The sequence below is a fragment of the Bufo bufo genome, chromosome 7, assembly GCF_905171765.1.
Source record: "Bufo bufo chromosome 7, aBufBuf1.1, whole genome shotgun sequence".
Lineage (NCBI taxonomy): Eukaryota > Metazoa > Chordata > Amphibia > Anura > Bufonidae > Bufo > Bufo bufo.
The window spans coordinates 6,762,043-6,789,172 of NC_053395.1; the positions used below are offsets into that span (position 1 = coordinate 6,762,043).

General features: G+C 45.1%; 1 protein-coding gene across 1 annotated transcript; it reads right to left on the bottom strand.

Annotated features, from left to right (window-relative positions):
- Positions 1–208: 208 nt before the first annotated feature.
- Positions 209–22,961, bottom strand: LOC121007935 (serine protease 27-like). Its single transcript, XM_040440201.1, has 6 exons — positions 22,901–22,961; positions 13,874–14,053; positions 13,154–13,352; positions 8,759–9,033; positions 2,896–3,059; positions 209–520 (listed from the first exon to the last, which is right to left on the bottom strand). Exons 1-6 carry the CDS (start codon positions 22,959–22,961, stop codon positions 209–211), a joined length of 1,191 nt encoding a protein of 396 aa, XP_040296135.1.
- Positions 22,962–27,130: the final 4,169 nt, after the last annotated feature.

Genomic DNA, 27,130 nt, shown 5'->3' on the forward strand with positions numbered 1-27,130 from the left:
CCCAGCCTCAAGAACCTTGACAATGGTAAGACTACAGGGTTGGGACCAAAGTAGATCCAGTGAGTTTGGACAGTGAAAAGCTTCTCATTAGAGATATGACCAGTCCTGGATGGATCATTTCCTATTACACCTGCAGACACCTCATTACAATAGAGGATCAGTATGAGATCTACTAACTACTACTCTAAACATTCAGAACATTGATGGGTTATAAACATCTCCACAGAAGAAGCAGTAGAACCAGGGGTGTCCACCCATGATGTTCTCCTCCAATGTTTCCTTTACTCTCAAGAGATTCTATATTGTCCAGGCCGTCTGCACACGGTAAAGGGGGGTCAGCCATGTCTGTCACATCGGTAAAGTTCACATCCACAAACGTTCTGATCCACTGCTCATAGGCTGGAACTAGGGTGTAGACCCCTGGGCGAAACGGATAAGCACAGCCTTCTCCCCAGCTTACAATGCCAGCCTGATACCAGACACCATCGACTTTACACACCAGGGGTCCTCCGGAGTCTCCCTGAAAAGAAGACAAGAAGCTTCCATTATCTATCTATCTATCTATCTATCTATCTATCTATCTCTCTATTATCTATCTATCTATTATCTATCTAATATCTATCTATTATCTATCTATCTATTATCTATTATCTATCTATTATCTATCTATCTATCTATCTATCTATCATCTATCTATCTATCTATCTATTATCTATCTATCTATTATCTATCAATCTATTTATCTATCTATCTATCTATCTATCTATCTATCTATCTCATATCTATCTATCTATCTATCTCATATCTATCTATCTATCATCTATCTATCTATCTATCTATCTATCTATCATCTATCTATTATCTATTTATCTATCTATCATCTATCTCATATCTATCTATTATCTATCTATCTCATATCTATCTATTATCTATCTATTTATTATCTATCTATTATCTATCTATCTATCTATCTATCTCATATCTATCTATCTATCTATTATCTATCTCATATCTATCTATCTCATATCTATCTATCTATCTATCTATCTATCATCTATCTCATATCTATCTATCTATCTATCTCATATATATCTATCTATCTATCTCATATATATCTATCTATCTCATATATATATATATATATATCTATCTATCTATCTATTATCTATCTATTATCTGTCTGTCTATCTATCTATCTATCTATCTATCTATCTATCTATCTATCTATTATCTATCTCATATATATCTATCTATCTATCTATCTCATATCTATCTATCTATCTATCTATCTATCTATCTATCTATCTATCATCTATCTCATATCTATCTATCTATCTATCTCATATATATCTATCTATCTATCTCATATATATCTATCTATCTCATATATATATATCTATCTATCTATCTATCTATTATCTATCTATTATCTGTCTGTCTATCTATCTATCTATCTATCTATCTATCTATTATCTATCTCATATATATCTATCTATCTATCTATCTCATATCTATCTATCTATCTATCTATCTATCTATTATCTATCTATCTATCTATCTATCTATCTATCTATTATCTATCTCATATCTATCTATCTATCTATCTATCTATCTATCTATTATCTATCTCATATACACTCACCTAAAGAATTATTAGTGCCCCCATACTAATACGGTGTTGGACCCCCTTTTGCCTTCAGAACTGCCTTAATTCTACGTGGCATCGATTCCACAAGGTGCTGATAGCATTCTTTAGAAATGTTGGCCCATATTGATAGGATAGCATCTTGCAGTTGATGGAGATTTGAGGGATGCACATCCAGGGCACGAAGCTCCCGTTCCACCACATCCCAAAGATGCTCTATTGGGTTGAGATCTGGTGACTGTGGGGGCCATTTTAGTACAGTGAACTCATTGTCATGTTCAAGAAACCAATGTGAAATGATTGGAGCTTTGTGACATGGTGCATTATCCTGCTGGAAGTAGCCATCAGAGGATGGATACATGTTCTCATTCTGTTTACGCCAAATTCGGACTCTACCATTTGAATGTCTCAACAGAAATCGAGACTCATCAGACCAGGCAACATTTTTCCAGTCTCCAACAGTCCAATTTTGGTGAGCTCGTGCAAATTGTAGCCTCTTTTCCCTATTTGTAGTGGAGATGAGTGGTACCCGGTGGGGTCTTCTGCTGTTGTAGCCCATCCGCCTCAAGGTTGTGCGTGTTGTGGCTTCACAAATGCTTTGCTGCATATCTCGGTTGTGACGAGTGGTTATTTCAGTCAACGTTGCTCTTCTATCAGCTTGAATCAGTCGGCCCATTCTCCTCTGACCTCTAGCATCCACAAGGCATTTTCGCCCACAGGACGGCCGCATACTGGATGTTTTTCCCTTTTCACACCATTCTTTGTAAACCCTAGAAATGGTTGTGCGTGAAAATCCCAGTAACTGAGCAGATTGTGAAATACTCAGACTGGCCCGTCTGGCACCAACAACCATGCCACGCTCAAAATTGCTTAAATCTCCTTTCTTTCCCATTCTGACATTCAGTTTGGAGTTCAGGAGATTGTCTTGACCAGGAGCACCCCCCTAAATGCATCGAAGCAACTGCCATGTGATTGGTTGGCTAGAGAATCGCATTAATGAGAAATAGAACAGGTGTAACTAATAATTCTTTAGGTGAGTGTATATCTATCTATCTATCTCATATCTATCTATCTATCTATCTCATATCTATCTATCTATCTATCTATCTATCTATCTATCTATCTATCTCTCTATCTATCTATTATCTATCTCTCTATCTATCTCATATCTATCTATCTATCTATCTATCTATCTATCTATCTATCTATCTATCTGTCTGTCTATCCACACAAGTAGGCATATACAGTACCTGGCAGGAGTCTTTTTGCCCTTTCACAAAACCAGCGCATATTTTGTCCTCCTGGATGATGGTGGAGTAGTCGAGGGACCAGATATGATACAATGTGTCGCATGTCTCATGGTCAATCAGTGGTGTCCTGACCTTCTGCAGGGTCCCGTTAGAAGGACGATCTCCTGACAATGAGAGGTGACATTTATCATAGTGTTAAGGCCTCGTTCACACTAGTGATACGGGACGAGTTGGGCTCCGCTTAGGGAAGAGCTGATGGTTTTTCTCACAATTATAAACAGTTTTGGCTGTGATTGATTCCAGTGTTTTAGTTTTTACACATGGATTCAATCAGGTTTTGTGCGTGAAGAAAAACTTAAGAATAACCCCCAACATTTCTGAGCACCGTCAGTGAGAAACGCATTGTATCCGGATGATTCCGTTCTTCACGCCGCCCCATTTACTTTACCTCACCCACTTCTATGGAGCTGTAAACATTGCGCAGTATAGAACGTCCAGAGATGTGAATTCAGTGGTCCGGATTCAGTCTGGATTACTGAGGCTCCTGAGCTCAGAACCAGTTAAGTGAAGAGTCCGGATTCAGTCCAGATTACTGAGGCTCCTGAGCTCAGAACCAGTGAAATCAATGATCCAGATTCAGTCCAGATTACCGAGGCTCGTGAGGTCAGAACCAGTGAAATCAATGATCCGGATTCAGTCCGGATTACTGAGGCTCGTGAGGTCAGAACCAGTTAAGTGAAGAGTCCGGATTCAGTCCAGATTACCGAGGCTCCTGAGCTCAAAACCAGTGAAATCAATGATCGAGATTCAGTCCAGATTACCGAGGCTCGTGAGCTCAGAACCAGTGAACTAATGGGTCCGGATTCAGTCCAGATAAATGAGGCTCGTGAGGTCAGAACCAGTGAAATCAATGATCCGGATTCAGTCTGGATTACTGAGGCTCCTGAGCTCAGAACCAGTGAAGTAAAGGGTCCGGATTAAGTCCAGATTACTGAGTCTCGTGAGCTCAGAACCAGTGAAATCAATGATCCGGATTCAGTCCGGATTACCGAGGCTCCTGAGCTCAAAACCAGTGAAATCAATTATCGAGATTCAGTCCAGATTACCGAGGCTCGTGAGGTCAGAACCAATGAAATCAATGATCCGGATTCAGTCTGGATTACCGAGGCTCCTGAGCTCAGAACCAGTGAAGTGAAGGGTCCGGATTCAGTCCAGATTACTGAGTCTCGTGAGCTCAGAACCAGTGAAATCAATGATCCGGATTCAGTCCAGATTACTGAGGCTCGTGAGGTCAGAACTAGTGAAATCAATGACCTGGATTCAATCCAGATTACCGAGGCTCGTGAGCTCAGAACCAATGAAGTAAAGGGTCCGGATTCAGTCCAGATTACTGAGGCTCCTGAGGTCAGAACCAGTGAAATCAATGATCCGGATTCAGTCTGGATTACCGATGCTCCTGAGCTCAGAACCAGTGAAGTGAAGGGTCCGGATTCAGTCCAGATTACTGAGTCTCGTGAGCTCAGAACCAGTGAAATCAATGATCCGGATTCAGTCCAGATTACTGAGGCTCGTGAGGTCAGAACTAGTGAAATCAATGACCTGGATTCAATCCAGATTACTGAGGCTTGTGATGTCAGAACCAGTGAAATCAATGATCCAGATTCAGTCTGGATTACTTAGGCTTGTTAGCTTAGAACCAGTGAAGAGAAGGGTCCAGATTCAGTCCGGATTACTGAGGCTCCTGAGCTCAGAACCAGTGAAATCAATGATCCGGATTCAGTCCAGATTACTGAGGCTCGTTAGGTCAGAACCAGTGAAATCAATGGTCCGGATTAAGTCTGGATTACCGAGGCTCCTGAGCTCAGAACCAATGAAGTGAAGGGTCCGGATTCAGTCCAGATTACTGAGGCTCGTGAGGTCAGAACCAGTGAAATCAATGATCCGGATTCAGTCTGGATTACCGAGGCTCGTGAGCTCACAACCAGTGAAGCGAAGGGTCTGGATTCAGTCCAGAGAACTGTGGCTCATTAGGTCAGAACCAGCGAAATCAATGGTCCGGATTCAGTCCGGATTACCGAGGCTCGTGAGCTCAGAACCAGTGAAGTGAAGGGTCCGGATTCTGTCCAGATTACTAAGGCTCGTTATGTCAGAACTAGTGAAATCAATGGTCCAGATTCAGTCCAGATTACTGAGGCTCGTAAGCTCAGAACCAGTGAAGTGAAGGGTCCGGATTCAGTCCAGAGAACTGTGGCTCGTTAGGTCAGAACCAGCGAAATCAATGGTCCGGATTCAGTCCGGATAACCGAGGCTTGTGAGCTCAGAACCAGTGAAGTGAAGGGTCCGGATTCAGTCCAGATTACCGAGGCTCGTGAGCTCAGAACCAGTGAAATCAATGATCTGGATTCAATCCAGATTACTGAGGCTTTTGAGGTCAGAACCAGTGAAATCAATGATCCGGATTAAGTCTGGATTGCCGAGGCTCGTGAGCTCAGAACCAGTGAAGGGTCTGGATTCAGTCCAGATTACTGAGGCTCCTTAGCTCAGAACCAGCGTAATCAATGATCCGGATTCAGTCTGCATTACCGAGGCTCCTGGGCTCAGAACCAGTGAAGTGAAGGGTCCGGATTCAGTCCAGATTACTGAGGCTCGTTAGGTCAGAACTAATGAAATCAATGGTCCGGATTCAGTCCGGATTACTGAGGCTCGTTAGTTTAGAATCAGTGAAGTGAAGGGTCTGGATTCAGTCCAGATTTCTGAGGCTCGTGAGGTCAGAACCAGTGAAATCAATGATCCAGATTCAGTCTGGATTACCGAAGCTCCTGAGCTCAGAACCAGTGAAGTGAAGGGTCCGGATTCTGTCCAGATTACTAAGGCTCGTTATGTCAGAACTAGTGAAATCAATGGTCCAGATTCAGTCCAGATTACTGAGGCTCGTAAGCTCAGAACCAGTGAAGTGAAGGGTCCGGATTCAGTCCAGAGAACTGTGGCTCGTTAGGTCAGAACCAGCGAAATCAATGGTCCGGATTCAGTCCGGATAACCGAGGCTTGTGAGCTCAGAACCAGTGAAGTGAAGGGTCCGGATTCAGTCCAGATTACCGAGGCTCGTGAGCTCAGAACCAGTGAAATCAATGATCTGGATTCAATCCAGATTACTGAGGCTTTTGAGGTCAGAACCAGTGAAATCAATGATCCGGATTAAGTCTGGATTGCCGAGGCTCGTGAGCTCAGAACCAGTGAAGGGTCTGGATTCAGTCCAGATTACTGAGGCTCCTTAGCTCAGAACCAGCGTAATCAATGATCCGGATTCAGTCTGCATTACCGAGGCTCCTGGGCTCAGAACCAGTGAAGTGAAGGGTCCGGATTCAGTCCAGATTACTGAGGCTCGTTAGGTCAGAACTAATGAAATCAATGGTCCGGATTCAGTCCGGATTACTGAGGCTCGTTAGTTTAGAATCAGTGAAGTGAAGGGTCTGGATTCAGTCCAGATTTCTGAGGCTCGTGAGGTCAGAACCAGTGAAATCAATGATCCAGATTCAGTCTGGATTACCGAAGCTCCTGAGCTCAGAACCAGTGAAGTGAAGGGTCCGGATTCAGTCCAGATTACCGAGGCTCCTGAGCTCAGAACCAGTGAAATCAATGATCCGGATTCAGTCCAGATTACCGAGGCTCGTGAGCTTAGAACCAGTGAAATCAATGATCCGGATTCAATCCAGATTACTGAGGCTCGTGAGGTCAGAACCAGTGAAATCAATGATCCGGATTAAGTCTGGATTGCCGAGGCTCGTGAGCTCAGAACCAGTGAAGGGTCTGGATTCAGTCCAGATTACTGAGGCTCCTTAGCTCAGAACCAGCGTAATCAATGATCCGGATTCAGTCTGCATTACCGAGGCTCCTGGGCTCAGAACCAGTGAAGTGAAGGGTCCGGATTCAGTCCAGATTACTGAGGCTCGTTAGGTCAGAACTAATGAAATCAATGGTCCGGATTCAGTCCGGATTACTGAGGCTCGTTAGTTTAGAATCAGTGAAGTGAAGGGTCTGGATTCAGTCCAGATTTCTGAGGATCGTGAGGTCAGAACCAGTGAAATCAATGATCCAGATTCAGTCTGGATTACCGAAGCTCCTGAGCTCAGAACCAGTGAAGTGAAGGGTCCGGATTCAGTCCAGATTACCGAGGCTCCTGAGCTCAGAACCAGTGAAATCAATGATCCGGATTCAGTCCAGATTACCGAGGCTCGTGAGCTCAGAACCAGTGAAATCAATGATCCGGATTCAATCCAGATTACTGAGGCTCGTGAGGTCAGAACCAGTGAAATCAATGATCCGGATTCAGTCTGGATTACCGAGGCTCCTGAGCTCAGAACCAGTGAAGTGAAGGGTCCGGATTCAGTCCAGATTACTGAGGCTCCTGAGCTCAGAACCAGTGAAATCAATGATCCGGATTCAGTCCAGATTACCGAGGCTCGTGAGCTCAGAACCAGTGAAATCAATGATCCGGATTCAATCCAGATTACTGAGGCTCGTGAGGTCAGAACCAGTGAAATCAATGATCCGGATTAAGTCTGGATTGCCGAGGCTCGTGAGCTCAGAACCAGTGAAGGTCTGGATTCAGTCCAGATTACTGAGGCTCCTTAGCTCAGAACCAGCGTAATCAATGATCCGGATTCAGTCTGCATTACCGAGGCTCCTGGGCTCAGAACCAGTGAAGTGAAGGGTCCGGATTCAGTCCAGATTACTGAGGCTCGTTAGGTCAGAACTAATGAAATCAATGGTCCGGATTCAGTCCGGATTACTGAGGCTCGTTAGTTTAGAATCAGTGAAGTGAAGGGTCTGGATTCAGTCCAGATTTCTGAGGATCGTGAGGTCAGAACCAGTGAAATCAATGATCCAGATTCAGTCTGGATTACCGAAGCTCCTGAGCTCAGAACCAGTGAAGTGAAGGGTCCGGATTCAGTCCAGATTACCGAGGCTCCTGAGCTCAGAACCAGTGAAATCAATGATCCGGATTCAGTCCAGATTACCGAGGCTCGTGAGCTCAGAACCAGTGAAATCAATGATCCGGATTCAATCCAGATTACTGAGGCTCGTGAGGTCAGAACCAGTGAAATCAATGATCCGGATTCAGTCTGGATTACCGAGGCTCCTGAGCTCAGAACCAGTGAAGTGAAGGGTCCGGATTCAGTCCAGATTACCGAGGCTCCTGAGCTCAGAACCAGTGAAATCAATGATCCGGATTCAGTCTGGATTACCGAGGCTCCTGAGCTCAGAACCAGTGAAGTGAAGGGTCCGGATTCAGTCCAGATTACTGAGGCTCGTTAGGTCAGAACCAGTGAAATCAATGGTCCGGACTCAGTCCGGATTACCGAGGCTCCTGAGCTCAGAACCAGTGAAGTGAAGGGTCCAGATTCAGTCTGGATTCATCCCATTGTCCGCACTGGACGGAGAACTATTGGGCGCCATTTATTCACTTAGTTATTTGTTTCACAAAATCACATTCTGAGCGACAAAAAGGTTTCTGGATTCTGTGACATTCATTTTGTGTCATAAATACATTGTTAACAAACGGCGCCGATAGAGAACTCGCTGGTGTCAGAGAGCGCGGCGTCCTCCTGACCAGTCAGCTGATTTCTAACGGACAGGAATGAATTCTTATGTATGTTCAAGCTCTGCTTGCGGTCAGTGAATGTGAACATTCTTGTTTCCATCCCTGCCTCCTCCAGTCCTGTTCACACAGCTGATCAGCTTGTTACAGTGTATCAGCCTGGAGTCCACAGGGAATGAATGGAACAGGAATGTTCACTGACAGCAAGCAGAGGTCTTAAAAATGGTGTGGAATGGATGCACAAAGTATGTTAGAAGGACTTACCGTGGAAGGCCGTGTGGCCCCAGCCAGTCACCCAGCACTCCAGGCCGCAGGGGAAGGTGACGGAGGCGGAGGGCAGGCAGACGGGCAGGATGTACGGGGAGGGGGAGATGGGGGCGGACAGCCTCAGGAGGGCGATGTCCCCCCTGCTCCCCGTCCCATTATATTCAGCGCTGACAATCAGGGTGTGGACCCCAGAAATAACAGCCTGAGGCGGAGGCTTCACCCAAAGGCGATGGAAACCCAAGTAAACCTGATAATCCGCCGCCGAAACGGAGCTGTGGACGAGAAGAGGGGGAGACAGTCAGCAAGGCCTGCACCGAGAACACTAATCACAGGGGGAAGGGGAGGGGCTATATAAGGTGGGTGGGGCTTATATCAAGTGGGAGGGGTTATGTGAGATGGTTGTGGCTTAAATAAAGTTGGAGGGGTTATGTAAAATGGGTGAGGGTTATATAAATGGGAGGGGTTATATAAGATGGTGGGGTTTATAGAAGGTGGGAGGGGTTATATAAGATAGGTGGGGTTTATATAAGGTGGGAGGGGTTATATAAGATAGGTGGGGTTTATAGAAGGTGGGAGGGGTTATATAAGATAGGTGGGGTTTATAGAAGGTGGGAGGGGTTATATAAGATAGGTGGGGTTTATAGAAGGTGGGAGGGGTTATATAAGATAGGTGGGGTTTATAGAAGGTGGGAGGGGTTATATAAGATAGGTGGGGTTTATATAAGGTGGGAGGGGTTATATAAGATAGGTGGGGTTTATAGAAGGTGGGAGGGGTTATATAAGATAGGTGGGGTTTATAGAAGGTGGGAGGGGTTATATAGGATAGGTGGGGTTTATATAAGGTGGGAGGGGCAATATAAGATGGTGGGGTTTATATAAGGTGGGAGGGGCAATATAAGATGGTGGGGTTTATATAAGGTGGGAGGGGCAATATAAGATAGGTGGGGTTTGTAGAAGGTGGGAGGGGCAATATAAGATAGGTGGGGTTTATAGAAGGTGGGAGGGGCAATATTAGATGGATTAGGATGGACAGAAGAGTCCTGTTGCCCCCGCGGGGCGCTGCTCACAGACCCTCTTCTATCCTCGCCTCTGTGGCTCCCCCTGCTGCCCCCTCTCATTATTGCGCTCCCCTTAAGGCACATTCAGATGTTGTGTATTTGCTGCAGATTTTCGGTGCAGTTTCTGCTCCAGTACCCGTACAATGCAGTGTAACAGAAAGGGTTAAATCTGCGACAAACATAGGGTGAAGAGCGTGTGGCAGATGGAGGCCTGATGTGCGGCCGTCCTGCTCCCGCGATCTCCTGTGTCCGGGTGGGGATCATGCTGGCGGTTATCATAGGCGCTGACGCATCTCAGGAGGGAGGGGCCTGTGCTACCGCCAAGCTCCTCCCCTCCTGTAGACCCGGGTAGGAGACTGGAGGAGGTCAGGACGTCAGAGCCCCCCCCCCACCCGAAAGGAGCAGGCTGGGAGATCAGCGGCGCCCCTCACAGGTGTCTGTATAAGGTCTCATTCACACGTCAGTGTTCGGTCAGTGATTTCCATCAGTAAGGCTGAGTTCACATGGCCGTTGCGGGAAAATGTGCGGGTGCGTTAAGGGAACACCCGCGATTTTTCCGCGCGAGTGCAAAACATTGTAATGCGTTTTGCACTCGCGTGAGAAAAATCGGGCATGTTTGGTACCCAAACCCGAACTTCTTCACAGAAGTTCGGGCTTGGGATCGGTGTTCTGTGGATTGTATTATTTCCCCTTATAACATGGTAAAAGATCATGTGATGAATCATGTGATGACCGGAGTGACGTCACCACAGGTCCTTGACCTATAATTAATGCTCACCACAGGTCCTGTTCAACAAAGGAGACAGACGAGAAGCTGGACTGCGCGATCAAGTGGATTAAGGTAAGTTAAATTATTATTTTATTTTTTTAACCCCTCCAGCGCTATTGTACTATGCAGTCTGTATTCAGAATGCTATTATTTTCCCTTATAACCATGTTATAAGGGAAAATAATAATGATCGGGTCTCCATCCCGATCGTCTCCTAGCAACCGTGCGTGAAAATCGCACCACATCCGCACTTGCTTGCAATTTTCACGCAACCCCATTCACTTCTATGGGGCCTGCGTTGCGTGAAAAACGCAGAATATAGAGCATGCTGCGATTTTCACGCAACGCACAAGTGATGCGTGAAAATCACCGCTCATGTGAACAGCACCATAGAAATGAATGGGTTGGTATTCAGTGCGGGTGCAATGCGTTCACCTACCGCATTGCACCCGCGCAAAATACTCGCCCGTGTTAACGCAGCCTAATTGTGAGGATCGGAGCCTCCACAGACATAAGGTATAAGGGGGGATCTGCTCCTGTTCTGGGTTTTGGTTCCAAATCACTGGTGGAAATCACGGACCGAACACTGAGGTGTGACTGAGACTAAATCTGATAATCGCACAGGACACGGTGTCTCGTAAAGCTCAGTAATTGCGCTGACAGATTCCGCACGGACGCCGCCTGTTCTACGAGCTCGTGGCATAAATCACCATCATAAGAAATGATTTACAGAGCGCCTCATTGTCCCCGGGGAACGGCCCCATAACCCGTCATCACCAGAACAATGCAAGGAGATCTGTAAATAGGGCCCCTGATGGTTCATGATGTCATCACCCTCCTGCACAACTCACAGCTCATACTCCACTCACATCCAGAGCTGCATCCAGGATTCTGATCTTACATTTTATCCTTTACTGCAGTCACATTCAGAGCTGTATCCAGGGTTCTGATCTTACATTGTGTTTTATACTCCAGTCACATCCAGAGCTGCATCCCGGATTCTAGTATTACATTTTATCCTTTACTGCAGTCCCATCCAGAGCTGCATACAGGATTTGGATCTTATATTATGTCTTACACTCCAGTCACATCCGGAGCCGCATCCAGGATTCTGATCTTATAATATATTGTTTCTTATACTCCAGTCACATCCAGATCTGCATCCAGGATTCTGATCTTACATCATGTCTTATACTCCAGTCCTATTCAGAGCTGCATCCAGGATTTTGATCATACATCATGTCATACTCCAGTTACATTCAGAGCTGCATCCAGGATTCTAATCATACATCGCGTAATACTGCAGTCACATTCAGAGCTGCATCCAGGATTCTAATCATACATCATGTCATACTGCAGTCACTTTCAGAGCTGCATCCAGGATTCTAATCATACATCATGTCATACTGCAGTCACTTTCAGAGCTGCATCCAGGATTCTAATCATACATCATGTCTTATACTCCAGTCCCATCCAGAGCTGCATCCAGGATTCTAATCATACATCATGTCATACTGCAGTCACATCAAGAGTTGGATCCAGGATTCTGATTATACATCATGTCATACTGCAGTCACTTTCAGAGCTGCATCCAGGATTCTAATCATACATCGTGTAATACTGCAGTCACATTCAGAGCTGCATCCAGGATTCTAATCATACATCATGTCATACTGCAGTCACTTTCAGAGCTGCATCCAGGATTCTAATCATACATCATGTCATACTGCAGTCACTTTCAGAGCTGCATCCAGGATTTTGATCATACATCATGTCATACTCCAGTTACATTCAGAGCTGCATCCAGGATTCTAATCATACATCATGTCATACTGCAGTCACTTTCAGAGCTGCATCCAGGATTCTAATCATACATCATGTCATACTGCAGTCACTTTCAGAGCTGCATCCAGGATTCTAATCATACATCATGTCATACTGCAGTCACTTTCAGAGCTGCATCCAGGATTCTAATCATACATCATGTCATACTGCAGTCACTTTCAGAGCTGCATCCAGGATTCTAATCATACATCATGTCATACTGCAGTTACATCAAGAGTTGGATCCGGGATTCTGATCATACATCATGTCTTGTACTCCATGTCTTGTAGTCCCATACAGAGCTGCATCCAGGATTCTGATCATACATCATGTCTTATATTCCAGTCACATCCAGAGCTGCATCCAAGTTTCTGATCATACATCATGTCTTATACTCCAGTCCCATCCATAGCTGCATCCAGGATTCTGATCATACATCATGTCATACTACAGTCACATCCAGAGCTGCATCTATGATTCTGATCATACATCATGTCTTATATTCCGGTCACATCCAGAGCTGCATGTAGGATTCTGATCCGACGCTGGGACAGGGGTTTTCTGGATCCGCAGTGGGAGGAGTCTGTGAAGGTTCACCCCGCCCACGAGTAAAGGACTGGCCCAATCGGAGAAGGATTACTCTGTGCTCAGAAAGGACCAACCCTGGAAGAAGCAGCGACATTTCCCTTCATGTGAACATGCCCTCAGAGCTCAACCATTACATTCACGGGGTGCACTTACTTTTCAAAGCAGTGGGCCGCACTCAGCACCCACTGGGTGGAGATGAGGGACCCCCCACAAATATGGCTTCCCTGGTAGTGCACGCTGACTTGCCATGGCCATTCTCCGTCCACAGCATCTGTTCCGCCAACTATCCTGGTGGTGACTACAGGTGACCCGCACGTGGAGAGGTCAGCAGTGAGGGCCGAGGTGTGACCAGCTGGAAGGAGAGACGGCCACCATAAGACACGTTCAGAGGTTCAAGACTATGAAAAAGATCTGCTTCACCAAAAACAGCGCCACTTTTGCCCATAGGCTGTGTCTGTAATTGCAGCTCATCCTAAATCAAGAGCACTGCAATACCAGACACAGCCGGTGGAGGAGGGGGGCGCTGCTGGGAAAAAAGCTGAACATTTTCAGACAACTTCTCTAAGACGGTTCGGGCTGTATTTTGAGGGGTAACCTCACTTTCGGCTCCCATCCACCATCTTGCTCCACCCACTAAGCGACATATAAAGCTGCATTCCCATGTAGAATCACATCCTCTTTGCTTTCTGCCAATGTGTCAATGTCTACTATGGTTCTTGCATTCTATTTGTACAGCAGGAGGCTCAGGATGAACGGAGCTGTAAGTCCCCCCCAAGTCACTTTCTGGTGTGAGCACCCATCCAAACTATGAGAAAATTAGAAGTGTCCTTCCCTATGAAGCAATTATCCTCCTTCCTTACTGTATGTACTAACCACAGTGCAATAACGGGGGTGATTCCGAGAACACTGGATCATGGTGATAAGCGATGAATTCTAATGTTAATCTGTTCTCCCTTAGGCCTAAAAGCAGCAAAATAACGAGAGGGGATTCTGAGAATGCTGGACGGGGGTAGTAAGCGATGATTTCTAACATGAATTTGTTCTCCCTTAGTCCTAAAACAGCACAATAATGCGGGGTGATTCCAAGAACACTGGATCAGAGGCTTAAGTTAATCTGTTCCCCTTTAGGCCTAATACCAGCAGAATCACCAGGGTGATTCAGAGAACACTGGATGGGGGTGATAAGTGATGATTTCTAACATTAATCTGTTCTCTCTTAGTCCTAAAACAGCACAATAACTAGGGGGGTGATTCAGAGAACACTGGATCGGGGTGATAAGCGATGATTTTCCAAAGTTAATCTGTTCTCCTTTAGTCTTAACAGCAACACAATAATGGGGTATTTCTGCCCCTGTGTACTAGTAGGACAGAAGGGGTTTTAATTTAATCAAATTAATTGTTACTTAATTAGAGACCCCTGAGGGGCTAAAGACCTCTAGCCCCTCCCACCCTGTGCTCATTATAAAGAAGTAACCTTCTTAGGACTGGAAGCTTGTGCTGCTGTTAGGACTAAGGGAAAACAGATTAACATTAGAAATCATCACTGACAGTATAACACTGATACAACATTCTTGAAGTCATCCACAAGGTGGTGCTGTAACACCTGTCCCCCACCACACCAGCAGCAACATTGTAGCAACTGACATCTACAACAAGGGTAAGCAACCTCCGACACTCCAGCTGTTGTGAAACTACAACTCCCAGCATACACATTTCTCATCTCTTCTTAAAAAGGCTACATGCAAACGACCATTCCGTTTTTTATGATCCGCAAAACACGGATGGCGCCCGTGTATGTTCGGCAATTTGCGGAATGGCATGGACAGCCTTTAATATAACTGCCTATTCTTGTCCGCAAGGCCACGGAACGGAGCAACGAATGCGGACAGCACACGGAGTGCTGTCTGCATTTTTTGCGGCCCCATTCAAGTGATCTAAGCCGTCAAAACTGTGGTTCGGACGCGGACCAAAACAATGGCCGTGTGCATGAGGCAAAACTCTCATTGAATTTAATGGCGCTTGCTGGGAGTTGTAGTTTCAAAACAGCTGAAGTGTCGGAGGTTTGAGACCCCTGAGCAGCCTAGAGTCTATCCACAGATTTACCAGAAATCTCCTTAAATTACCCAAAAATTGCAACAGATGACCCAGGTGTCTAGACAGACCCCTAAACCTCCGCAGATAACAGGAACCTCTTGGCTGCGCTGCACTTCTCTGCCTCCCTCTGACTGCACTTTGTGGAGCAGACATCTGGCTCGATGCTGTGTTTTTAAGGTTACCCTTAAATGGACCAAATGATTATCTGCTTGGTATTATCCTCCGCCTCACATCCTTCAGTCTTCCAGAGGAATACACTGCAGCGTATTGACACATAAAGGGTTAATTTATCCAGTTAAAGTACATCGTGAAGGAGAAGCGCCATGTTAAGGGTCATGTTATTCCAAGCAGCACTGAACACACATTCACCTCTTTGGGTGAAGTGCAAACTCAAGCGGTGCCACTAGGAGGCGATGAGGTAGAGACAATCAGGATTTTATTACAGTCCAATCACTGTCCTGGACAACAAAATCACCTTTCTCCCCAGAAACAGCTCCACATCTGGGCCTGTGCTGGATCTGGTAGAGCAGCTCATACCTACTAAAGAAAATGAGATATTGGTGATTTCTAATCCTGGATAATCCCTTTAAAGGAAAGTTGTACAGCCTTTCACTACTGCCTGGCTCAGTGGTTACACTAGTGTTTTACAGAGCTGGGGGTCAAATCTGTCCAAAGAAAACGATTGGATGAAGTTTGTATGATCTCCCTGTGTTTGCATGAATTTCCTTCAAATTCTGCAATCTTCTCCCACAATCGAAAAATGTACTTTATAATCTGTATGTAGTGAGCTCCCTCTAGTGGTGACTGTATAATCTGTATGTAGCGTCCTCGCCCTAGTGGTGGTTGTATAATCTGTATGTAGTGAGCTCCTTCTAGTGGTGGCTGTATAATCTGTATGTAGTGAGCTCCCTCTAGTGGTGGGTGTATAATCTGTATGTAGTGAGCTCCCTCTAGTGGTGGCTGTATGATCTGTATGTAGTAAGCTCCCTCTTGTGGTGGCTGTATAATCTGTATGTAGTGATCTCCCTCTAGTGGTGGGTGTATAATCTGTATGTAGTGATCTCCCTCTAGTGGTGGGTGTATATTCTGTATGTAGTGAGCTCCCTCTAGTGGTGGCTGTATAATCTGTATGTAGTGAGCTCCCTCTAGTGGTGGCTGTATAATCTGTATGTAGTGAGCTCCCTCTAGTGGTGGCTGTATAATCTGTATGTAGTGAGCTCCCTCTAGTGGTGACTGTATAATCTGTATGTAGTGAGCTCTCTCTAGTGGTGGCTGTATAATCTGTATGTAGTGAGCTCCCTCTAGTGGTAGTTGTATAATCTGTATGTAGTGAGCTCCCTCTAGAGGTGGCTATATAATCTGTATGTAGTGAGCTCCCTCTAGTGGTGGCTGTATAAACTGTATGTAGTGAGCTCCTGTAATGGTGGCTGTATAATCTTTATGTAGTGAGCTCTCTCTAGTGGTGGCTGTATAATCTGTATGTAGCGTCCTCCCCCTAGTGGTAGTTGTATAATCTGTATGTAATGAGCTCCCTCTAGTGGTGGCTGTATAATCTGTATGTAGTGAGCTCCCTCTAGTGGTGGCTGTATATTCTGTATGTAGTGAGCTCCCTCTAGTGGTGGTTGTATAATCTGTATGTAGTGAGCTCCCTCTAGTGGTGGCTGTATAATCTGTATGTAGTGAGCTCCCTCTAGTGGTGGCTGTATAATCTGTATGTAGTGAGCTCCGTCTAGTAGTGGCTGTATAATCTGTATGTAGTGAGCTCCGTCTAGTAGTGGCTGTATAATCTGTATGCAGTGAGCTTCCCCTAGTGGTGGCTGAATAATCTGTATGTAGTGAGCTCCTCCTAGTGGTGCCTGTATAATCTGTATGTAGTGAGCTCCCTCTAGTGGTGGCTGTATAATCTGTATGTAGTGAGCTCCCCCTAGTGGTGGCTGTATAATCTGTATGTAGTGAGCTCCCTCTAGTAGTGACTGTATAATCTGTATGTAGTGAGCTCCGTCTAGTAGTGGCTGTATAATCTGTATGTAGTGAGCTCCCCCTAGTGGTGACTGTATAATCTGCATGTAGAGAGCTCCCTCTGGGTCTGGTGGAGCAGCTCATCCCTACTAAAGAAAAGGAGATACCGGTGATTTCTAATCCTGGACAATCCCTTTAAAGGAACGTTCTACAGCCTTTCACTACTGCCTGGCTCAATGGTTACACTACTGTTTTACAGAGCTGGGGTCAAATCTGCCCAAAGAAAATGTTTGGATGAAGACTGTATGATGTCCCTGTGTTTGCATGAATTTCCTTTAGATTCTGCAGTCTTCTCCCACAATCGACAAATGTACTCTATAATCTGTGTGTTGTGAGCTCCATCTAGTGGTGACTGTATAATCTGTATGTAGTGTCCTCCCCCTGGTGGCGGCTGTATAATCTGCATGTAGTGATATTTCTCTAGTGTTGGATGTATAATTTGTATGTAGTGAGCTCCCTCTAGTGGTGACTGTATAATTTGTATGTAGTGAGCTGCATCTAGTGGTGACTGTATAATCTGTATGCAGTGAGCTCCCTCTAGTGGTGACTGTATAATCTGTATGCGGTGGGGTCCCTCTAGTGGTGGCTGTACAATCTGTATGTAGTGAGCTCCCTCTAGTGGTGGCTGTGTAATCTGTATGTAGTGAGCTCCCTTTAGTGGTGACTATACAATTTGTATGTAGTGCTCTTCCCCTAGTGGTGGCTGTATAATCTGTACGTAGTGAGCTCCGTCTAGTGGTGGCAGTATAATTTGTATGCAGTGAGCTCCATCTAGTGGTACTGTAAAATCTGTATGCAGTAAGCTCCCCCTAGTGGTGGCTGTAAAATCTGTATGTAGTGAGCTCCCTCTAGTGGTAACTGTAAAATCTGTATGCAGTGAGCTCCCCCTAGTGGTGGCTGTAAAATCTGTATGTAGTGAGCTTCCTCTAGTGGTTGCTGTATAATCTGTATATAGTGAGCTCCCCCTAGTGCTGGCTATGTAATCTGTATGTAGTGAGCTCCCTCTAGTGGGGACTGCATAATCTGTATATAGTGAGCTCCCCCTAGTGATGGCTTTATAATCTGTATGCAGTGAGCGCCCTCTAGTGGTGACTGTATAATCTATATGTTGTGAGCTCCCTCTAGTGGTGAATGTATAATCTGTATGTAGTGAGCTCCCTCTAGTGGTGACTGTATAATCTGTATGTAGTGAGCTCCCTCTAGTGGTGACTGTATAATCTGTATGTAGTGAGCTCCCTCTAGTGGTGACTGTATAATCTGTATGTAGTGAGCTCCCTCTGGGTCTGCTGGAGCAGCTCATCCCTACTAAAGAAAACGAGATACCGGTGATTTCTAATCCTGGACAATCCCTTTAAAGGAACGTTCTACAGCCATTCACTACTGCCTGGCTCAGTGGTTACACTAATGTTTTACAAAGCTGGGGTCAAATCTGCCCAAAGAAACCGTTTGGATAAAGTTTGTATGCTCTCCCTGTGTTTGCATGAATTTCCTTCAAATTCTGCAATCTTCTCCCACAATCAAAAAATGTACTCTATAATCTGTATGTAGTGAGCTCCCTCTAGTGGTGACCGTATAATCTGTATGTAGCGTCCTCGCCCTAGTGGTGGTTGTATAATCTGTATATAGTGAGCTCCTTCTAGTGGTGGCTGTATAATCTGTATGTAGTAAGCCCCCTCTAGTGGTGGCTGTAAAATCTGTATGTAGTGAGCTCCCTCTAGTGGTGGCTGTATAATCTGTATGTAGTGAGCTCCCTCTAGTGGTGGCTGTATAATCTGTATGTAGTGAGCTGCCTCTAGTGGTGGCTGTATAATCTGTATATAGTGAGCTCCCCCTAGTGGTGGCTATGTAATCTGTATGTAGTGAGCTCCCTCTAGTAGTGACTATACGATTTCTCTGTAGTGCTCTTCCCCTAGTGGTGGCTGTATAATCTGTATGTAGTGAGCTCCCTCTAGTGGGGACTGTATAATCTGTATTTAGTGAGCTCCCTCTAGTGGTGGCTGTATAATCTGTATGCAGTGAGCTCCCTCTAGTGGTGACTGTATAATCTGTATGTAGTGAGCTCCCTCTAGTGGTGACGGTATAATCTGTATGTAGTGAGCTCCGTCTAGTAGTGGCTGTATGATCTGTATTTAGTGAGCTCCCTCTAGTGGTGGCTGTATAATCTGTATGCAGTGAGCTCCCTCTAGTGGTGGCTGTATAATCTGTATGTAGTGAGCTCCCTATGGGTCTGGTGGAGCAGCTCATCCCTACTAAAGAAAATGAGATACCGGTGATTTCTAATCCTGGACAATCCCTTTAAAGGAACGTTCTACAGCCTTTTACTACTGCCTGGCTCAGTGGTTACACTAATGTTTTACAAAGCTGGGGTCAAATCTGCCCAAAGAAACCGTTTGGATAAAGTTTGTATGCTCTCCCTGTGTTTGCATGAATTTCCTTCAAATTCTGCAATCTTCTCCCACAATCAAAAAATTTACTCTATAATCTGTATGTAGTGAGCTCCCTCTAGTGGTGACTGTATAATCTGTATGTAGTGATCTCCCTCTAGTGGTGGCTGTATAATATGTATGTAGTGAGCTCCCTCTAGTGGTGGCTGTATAATATGTATGTAGTGAGCTCCCTCTAGTGGTGGCTGAATAATCTGTATGTAGTGAGCTCCCTCTAGTGGTGGCTGTATAATCTGTATGTAGTGAGCTCCCCCTAGTGGTAGTTGTATAATCTGTATGTAGTGAGCTCCTTCTAGTGGTGGCTGTATAAACTGTATGTAGTGAGCTCCTGTAATGGTGGCTGTATAATCTGTATGTAGTGAGCTCCCTCTAGTGGTGACTGTAAAATCTGTATGCAGTGAGCTCCCCCTAGTGGTGGCTGTATAATCTGTATGTAGTGAGCTTCCTCTAGTGGTGGCTGTAAAATCTGTATGTAGTGAGCTTCCTCTAGTGGTTGCTGTATAATCTGTATATAGTGAGCTCCCCCTAGTGGTGGCTGTGTAATCTGTATGTAGTGAGTTCCCTCTAGTGGGGACTGTATAATCTGTATGCAGTAAGCTCCCCCTAGTGGTGGCTGTATAATCTGTATGTAGTGAGCTTCCTCTAGTGGTGGCTGTAAAATCTGTATGTAGTGAGCTTCCTCTAGTGGTTGCTGTATAATCTGTATATAGTGAGCTCCCCCTAGTGATGGCTATATAATCTGTATGCAGTGAGCGCCCTCTAGTGGTGACTGTATAATCTATATGTAGTGAGCTCCCTCTAGTGGTGAATGCATAATCTGTATGTAGTGAGCTCCCTCTAGTGGTGACTGTATAATCTGTATGTAGTGAGCTCCCTCTAGTGGTGACTGTATAATCTGTATGTAGTGAGCTCCCTCTAGTTGTGACTGTATAATCTGTATGTAGTGAGCTCCCTCTAGTGGTGGCTGTATAATCTGTATGTAGTGAGCTCCCTCTGGGTCTGGTGGAGCAGCTCATCCCTACTAAAGAAAACGAGATACCGGTGATTTCTAATCCTGGACAATCCCTTTAAAGGAACGTTCTACAGCCTTTCACTACTGCCTGGCTCAGTGGTTACACTAGTGTTTTACAAAGCTGGGGTCAAATCTGCCCAAAGAAACCGTTTGGATAAAGTTTGTATGCTCTCCCTGTGTTTGCATGAATTTCCTTCAAATTCTGCAATCTTCTCACACAATCAAAAAATGTACTCTATAATCTGTATGTAGTGAGCTCCCTCTAGTGGTGACCGTATAATCTGTATGTAGCGTCCTCGCCCTAGTGGTGGTTGTATTATCTGTATGTAGTGAGCTCCTTCTAGTGGTGGCTGTATATTCTGTATGTAGTGAGCTCCCTCTAGTGGTGGCTGTATAATCTGTATGTAGTGAGCTCCTTCTAGTGGTGGCTGTATATTCTGTATGTAGTGAGCTCCCTCTAGTGGTGGCTGTATAATATGTATGTAGTGAGCTCCCTCTAGTGGTGGCTGAATAATCTGTATGTAGCGTCCTCCCCCTAGTGGTAGTTGTATAATCTGTATGCAGTGAGCTCCTTCTAGTGGTGGCTGTATAAACTGTATGTAGTGAGCTCCTGTAATGGTGGCTGTATAATCTGTATGTAGTGAGCTCCCTCTAGTGGTGGCTGTATAATCTGTATATAGCGTCCTCCCCCTAGTGGTAGTTGTATAATCTGTAAGTAGTGAGCTCCCTCTAGTGGTGGCTGTATAATCTGTATGTAGTGAGCTCTCTCTAGTGGTGGCTGTATATTCTGTATGTAGTGAGCTCCCTCTAGTGGTGGCTGTATATTCTGTATGTAGTGAGCTCCCTCTAGTGGTGGCTGTATAATCTGTATGTAGTGCGCTCCCTCTCGTGGTGGCTGTATAATCTGTATGTAGTGAGCTCCCTCTAGTGGTGGCTGTATAATCTGTATGTAGTGAGCTCCGTCTAGTAGTGGCTGTATAATCTGTATGCAGTGAGCTTCCCCTAGTGGTGGCTGAATAATCTGTATGTAGTGAGCTCCCCCTAGTGGTGACTGTATAATCTGTATGTAGTGAGCTCCCTCTGGGTCTGGTGGAGCAGCTCATCCCTACTAAAGAAAATGAGATACCGGTGATTTCTAATCCTGTACAATCCCTTTAAAGGAACGTTCTACAGCCTTTCACTACTGCCTGGCTCAATGGTTACACTACTGTTTTACGGAGCTGGGGTCAAATCTTCCCAAAGAAAATGTTTGGATGAAGATTTTATGATGTCCCTGTGTTTGCATGAATTTCCTTCAGATTCTGCAGTCTTCTCCCACAATCGAAAAATGTACTCTATAATCTGTATGTAGTGAGCTCCCTCTAGTGGTGATTGTATAATCTGTATGTAGTGTCCTCCCCCTGGTGGTGGCTGTATAATCTGCATGTAGTGATATTTCTCTAGTGTTTGCTGTATAATTTGTATGTAGTGAGCTCCTTCTAGTGGTGGCTGTATAATCTGTATGTAGTGAGCTCCCTCTAGTGGTGACTGTATAATCTGTATGTAGTGAGCTCCCTCTAGTGGTGGCTGTATAATCTGTATGTAGTGAGCTCCCTCTAGTGGTGACTGTATAATCTGTATGTAGTGAGCTCCCTCTAGTGGTGGCTGTATAATCTGTATGTAGTGAGCTTCCCTAGTGGTGGCTATATAATCTGTATGTAGTAAACTCCCTCTAGTGGTGGCTGAGGTATATTATAGTGTTGAGCGCGAATATTCGAATCGCAAATTTTAATCACGAATATCGCCACTTCGAGAATTCCTGAATATTTTGAATATAGCGCTATATATTCATATTCGCAAATAGTGTTGAATATTATCATCTTGAATTTATCACGAATATATTACATTTCAGATTTTTCACAATCAAGTAAACAATGACTGGAGATCACGAATTATCGAATTAGCAAATTTATGTTAAATATTCGGCCAAAAATTCGCGAAATATCGCAAATTTGAATATTGCCTATGCCGCTCATCACCAGTATATTACAATATTGGTCTAAGAAACTCATACTCTCATAATCCCAGTTTCATTGTGGTAATTTATTACTTAGGGTTAGAGAATTTTTTTTTTTTTTTCATGGAGCCTCCTGTAGGGTTAATGGATGAACAGTAATTTATTTGCACCCGACCCCACCTCCAAAAGATTTTTTAAGTGCATATTTAGAGAGATTAACTGCAGTGTCCACATTACCTAATGGTGTAGGCCACATGAATTGGATATTGTGGCCTCTGCAGGACCAGGTGGAGCAGATACAGAGTGATATGAAGGGAAGCAGACTGTGTACATACCAGCGTGCAGCACGATGATCACTACAAGGACCCCCGTATGTGAGAGACTGGAGCCAGCCATGGCAGGGTCCTCTCTCCTCTCAGATCTTCTTCCTTGTGCTTCCTCCTTCCTCAGAATAAAGCTTTTATCACCGAGAAAAGATTCAGGTTTCACCCCTTAAACGAATCTCAACCCCACACAAAGCGACGAACACCTGACGCTGCATAGCAATATAATATCTGGTGGAAAACCTCAGCTGCACCATAATTTAACCCTACAGAGGCCTCCAACCACAACTGCAAGGAGCACAATGAGCGATCCCCGCGGGTGGACATGTGCAGCCTGCAAAGATTGGATTCAGATCCTTGACCTTGGTGCCAACTACAAAGTCCACCCAAGATCTTCCAGAAGTGTCAGACTCCTTTATTGTACCCACATATGTCTTTTATTCCATACGTCCCATGTATGAAGATCTAAGGAAGCCCCGCTTCTAGTGAAGATTGTCTAACTACACGCAGAATCAGGCCAAGCTTTACAGCCATGCATGGTGACTACACAGTCGGACGTGTGTGTGAGCCATTATGGTCTTAAAGGTACCTAATATTTAACAAAGGTTTAGGTACCCTTTAAAGCAGCTTCTGTGACATGTGCTGTTGGGTGATTGAGCATTGACAGCACAGGCACAAGACTGGAAAGGAAAGACCATGGAGGCAAAAACCCATCGTGGTTGTTGACATCTTGAGGTACAATCACTGGGGCTGGTAAGTGGATCAGATCCAGGGGACAGAATCTCTGGCACCAATTCAAATCAGCACCCATTTGGGTTCATTTCACCAGGAGTAATAACAGCAGGGCCCACCTGCCAGTCATGATCTGAGGATATTCCACAAAATGAAAACCTGTGGTAAGTCCTGACACACGGACACTATATTACCATCTCAATACTAAGGGAGTCCTGTAAACATGACTTGAAGGTCGGCCTTGAGGACTGGAGCTGAAGAACACTGGTATTGGCCCCAAGCGTCCGGAGTCTGCTTCCTCTGGTGGCACACATGGTAACGCATTGGTTAAACGGTTGGTTTGGTCTGTGTTGGCTATTCCTCAGGTCAAGGGTTTTTCCTCTTCCACCTACACTGGATCGATAGGTCGACCAACACGATAGTGCTCAACTACCGACGCAGCCTGGCACTTATTTCTTTAGTGGTCTCCATTCTGCCCGCTCTCTTATCTGCCTCAGCCCTACTGGTTGTGTCAGGTCAATGTGCTTCTCCCTGCATCACTGGGGGAACCCAACCATTCAAAAGGGGATTGTGTACAGAACACAGGCAGAGGCCCAGCCAAGGTTCTGGTGTCAACCAACTGTTATAACATCCTTTCCACCAGTGGTGGCTCATGGAAACAAATGATCAGGCATGCTGAAAGTAGCAGCTCAATCCTTTTCTCCCAGACATCTGCCATTGGGGAGAGCCCAATATACATTACATGGACGGGCGGCTCTGTGGAAATAAGTGGACTCAGCCAGCCTTTGTCTTATATGAACGGCCTCCTCTAACGCAGAAGATTTTGGTCATTAACCTCCCTGTTGAAACACCTCCATAATATGGACTCCAGCCGCAGATTTGAAGACATCACACCAGCATACTCTTCACCCTTTCACATTCATAGATTTATTGCTCAGTAATTGGTTTGATGGGATCTGTTCATGTTTTGGAGTCTGGTGACATATCTTGGCCGTTGGACGTGTCCTGGGTGGTTCCAGTTTCCCTGCTGGTCTGGACTTCATGGTCTATCCCAGGCATGCTCAACCTGCGGCCTTCCAGCTGTTGCAAAACGACAACTCCCAGCATGCCCAAACAGCCTACAGTGGGAGTTGTAGTTTTACAACAGCTGGAGGGCCACAGTTTGAGGATGCTTGGTCTATCCCATTGAGGATCTCTGCATTTACATTGCAGGTACGTTCACGTCAGATTGTATAGAACTTTTGTCTCGGTGGTGGCGATAACGGACTGGTCTGACAGGTTCCTCTGTGGATTCCCATGTCTTCTATGAAAAGCTTCAATGTATACAACGTGACGAGGCAGAAGCGAGGGCGGGACTGGACCTACAGCTGGTTTCACCCAACATTGTTATCTTCTTGCCTGGTTTTCTAGATACTTAATACTGAAGCCTGAGGGAAGAACTGACGCACTTCAGCAGACCAGTTACTGCAACCCACAGAGGCACCAACTGACGATGGCTGTCAGGAGGGCAAATGAGATGAGTATTTACCCTCTACCAGGTCTTTGGATTACACAGCTTGTATCTACACTTTAACCCCTTAGTGACCACTAATACACCTTTTTACTGACGTAAACAAAAGGGTGTTTAAGCTAAACAGCTGGCTTCAATCAATCATTACATCTACCCAAAACGGTGCATTAAAAACTATGACTTGTCCTGCAAAAAATAAGACCCCATCAAGTTATAGCTCTTGGAATGCAATTTCTTTCATACGGATACGATACGTGTAGTGAACTCATCGTCCTAACCCATTCATTTCTACGGTTCTGTGCACACGATTTTTAACGCATGATCTCCGCATTCTGGAGAAATCTTAGACCCTTCTATATTGCACGTTTTTTACGCAGCTCTTAATAAAAAAAATAATGGCTGCGCACACACATAAGCAGTAACGCTGAGAAATGGGGATCATTCTAAATTCAAGTGGTATTGTACCTACTATAAATGGATCAATGGAAGCTCTTAGCGCACATTTTAATCAAACTTGTGTCGGGCCCATCTAACAGGCGTCAAGGTGGCTCCTGCACGGCTCTATGGATATGCACCTATGACTATGAAAAAAAATGTACCAGGTCTAAATTTTCTTGTAATTTTTACGCAGCTCTGGCTCCATAGAAATGAAAAACTGAATTTTTATTCAGTTTTTCTACATCTGCATGAAAAAAAAGCATCAAAAATGATCACATCCATGCAGAAAAAAACACGCACACGCTGAACGGAATCGCAGACAAAACTGCTCGAACTCACGAGTGAAACCATCCGTTTTTTCCTGAACAGAACCTGACACTATCTGTATTGATCGTGTGAAAAAAAATATAATAACTGATTTGATTTATAATTCTCCATGTGGTGAGTTAAGGGGATTCTCCACCCAGGACCCCGTTCACTGATCAGAGGCCGATCTTTTAAAGGGGTATTCTAGTTTTGCAACATTATCCCCTAGCCACGGAATAGGGCATAACTATTAGAGTTTAAGGGGTCATACAGCTGGGACCCCCACTGATCATGAAAATGGGTACCCCACCTTCCCCCCCAAAATGGATGGAGCAGCCGGTCAGTCATGCGCACAGCGCCGCACTCCGCCATCTCCGGAACTCCCACAGAAATTAATGCAGTGGCTGCGCACATGCCTGACTGGCCGCTCCGTCCATTTTGGAGGGAAAGGGGGTGGGGTCCTGATTCTCATGATTGTCCTTGAAACAATAGAAAGTGGCAGCCATTAACTCTTCACCTTATTATGTGTGACACCATGTTTAACCCTTGGTTTACAACACCCATAGCAACTGTACAGCCCAACACATCCGGTTGTCAGTTCAAAGAATTAGATACAATGAAAAGATGTCGAATCAGATCGGCCGACCATCTCACGTGTATGCAACGGAAGCAGATATCGGGGGAGAGATGATGGTATTAAGAGCACATTTACTCTTGGCTGTATGGTGGGCGAGGAAGGGATTTTATGGACCCTACCTAAGAGGTATGGCCACCATAAGAAACAAATGAAGACCAGGATTTTCAAGAACTTGAGGAACATACAACTCAGGAGCTTTGACGTACGGCTGTTCTTATTCTATTATAAACCGTGGTGACCAGTGAGATTCTAACATGTATTTTCCTGACCACCTCTTGTATGTGGCACAGGTTTACCTAGGTAAGACCCATGTTCTTATCTTGTGAGGTTAAGAGGAAGCCACCTCGTGTCTGGACAAATAAGAGAGACTAAAACAAATATTGGTGATGGCCGTGATCTCAATCAATCAAATCCCACAATGAATTGGACACCCCAGCAAGCAATGGAGAATTCCAGCATAACAGTCGTGATAATGGGGCCATGACCCCATATACTGGCATTCGATCCCAGCTCGGGGGGAGACAGACGGAGACAGAGTCTGGGGGGAGACAGAGTCTGGGGGGAGACAGAGTCTGGGGGGAGACAGAGTCTGGGGGGAGACAGAGTCTGGGGGGAGACA

Bases quoted from the DNA above. Each gene is read 5' to 3' on its own strand.
- LOC121007935 (XM_040440201.1), bottom strand. From the start codon at position 22,961: ATGGCTGGCTCCAGTCTCTCACATACGGGGGTCCTTGTAGTGATCATC. The intron at 9,034-13,153 runs GTAAGTGCACCC...TCTCGTCCACAG, and splicing joins GCGGCCCACTGCTTTGAAAA to CTCCGTTTCGGCGGCGGATT. The intron at 521-2,895 runs GTACTGTATATG...TCTTCTTTTCAG, and splicing joins GGCAAAAAGACTCCTGCCAG to GGAGACTCCGGAGGACCCCT.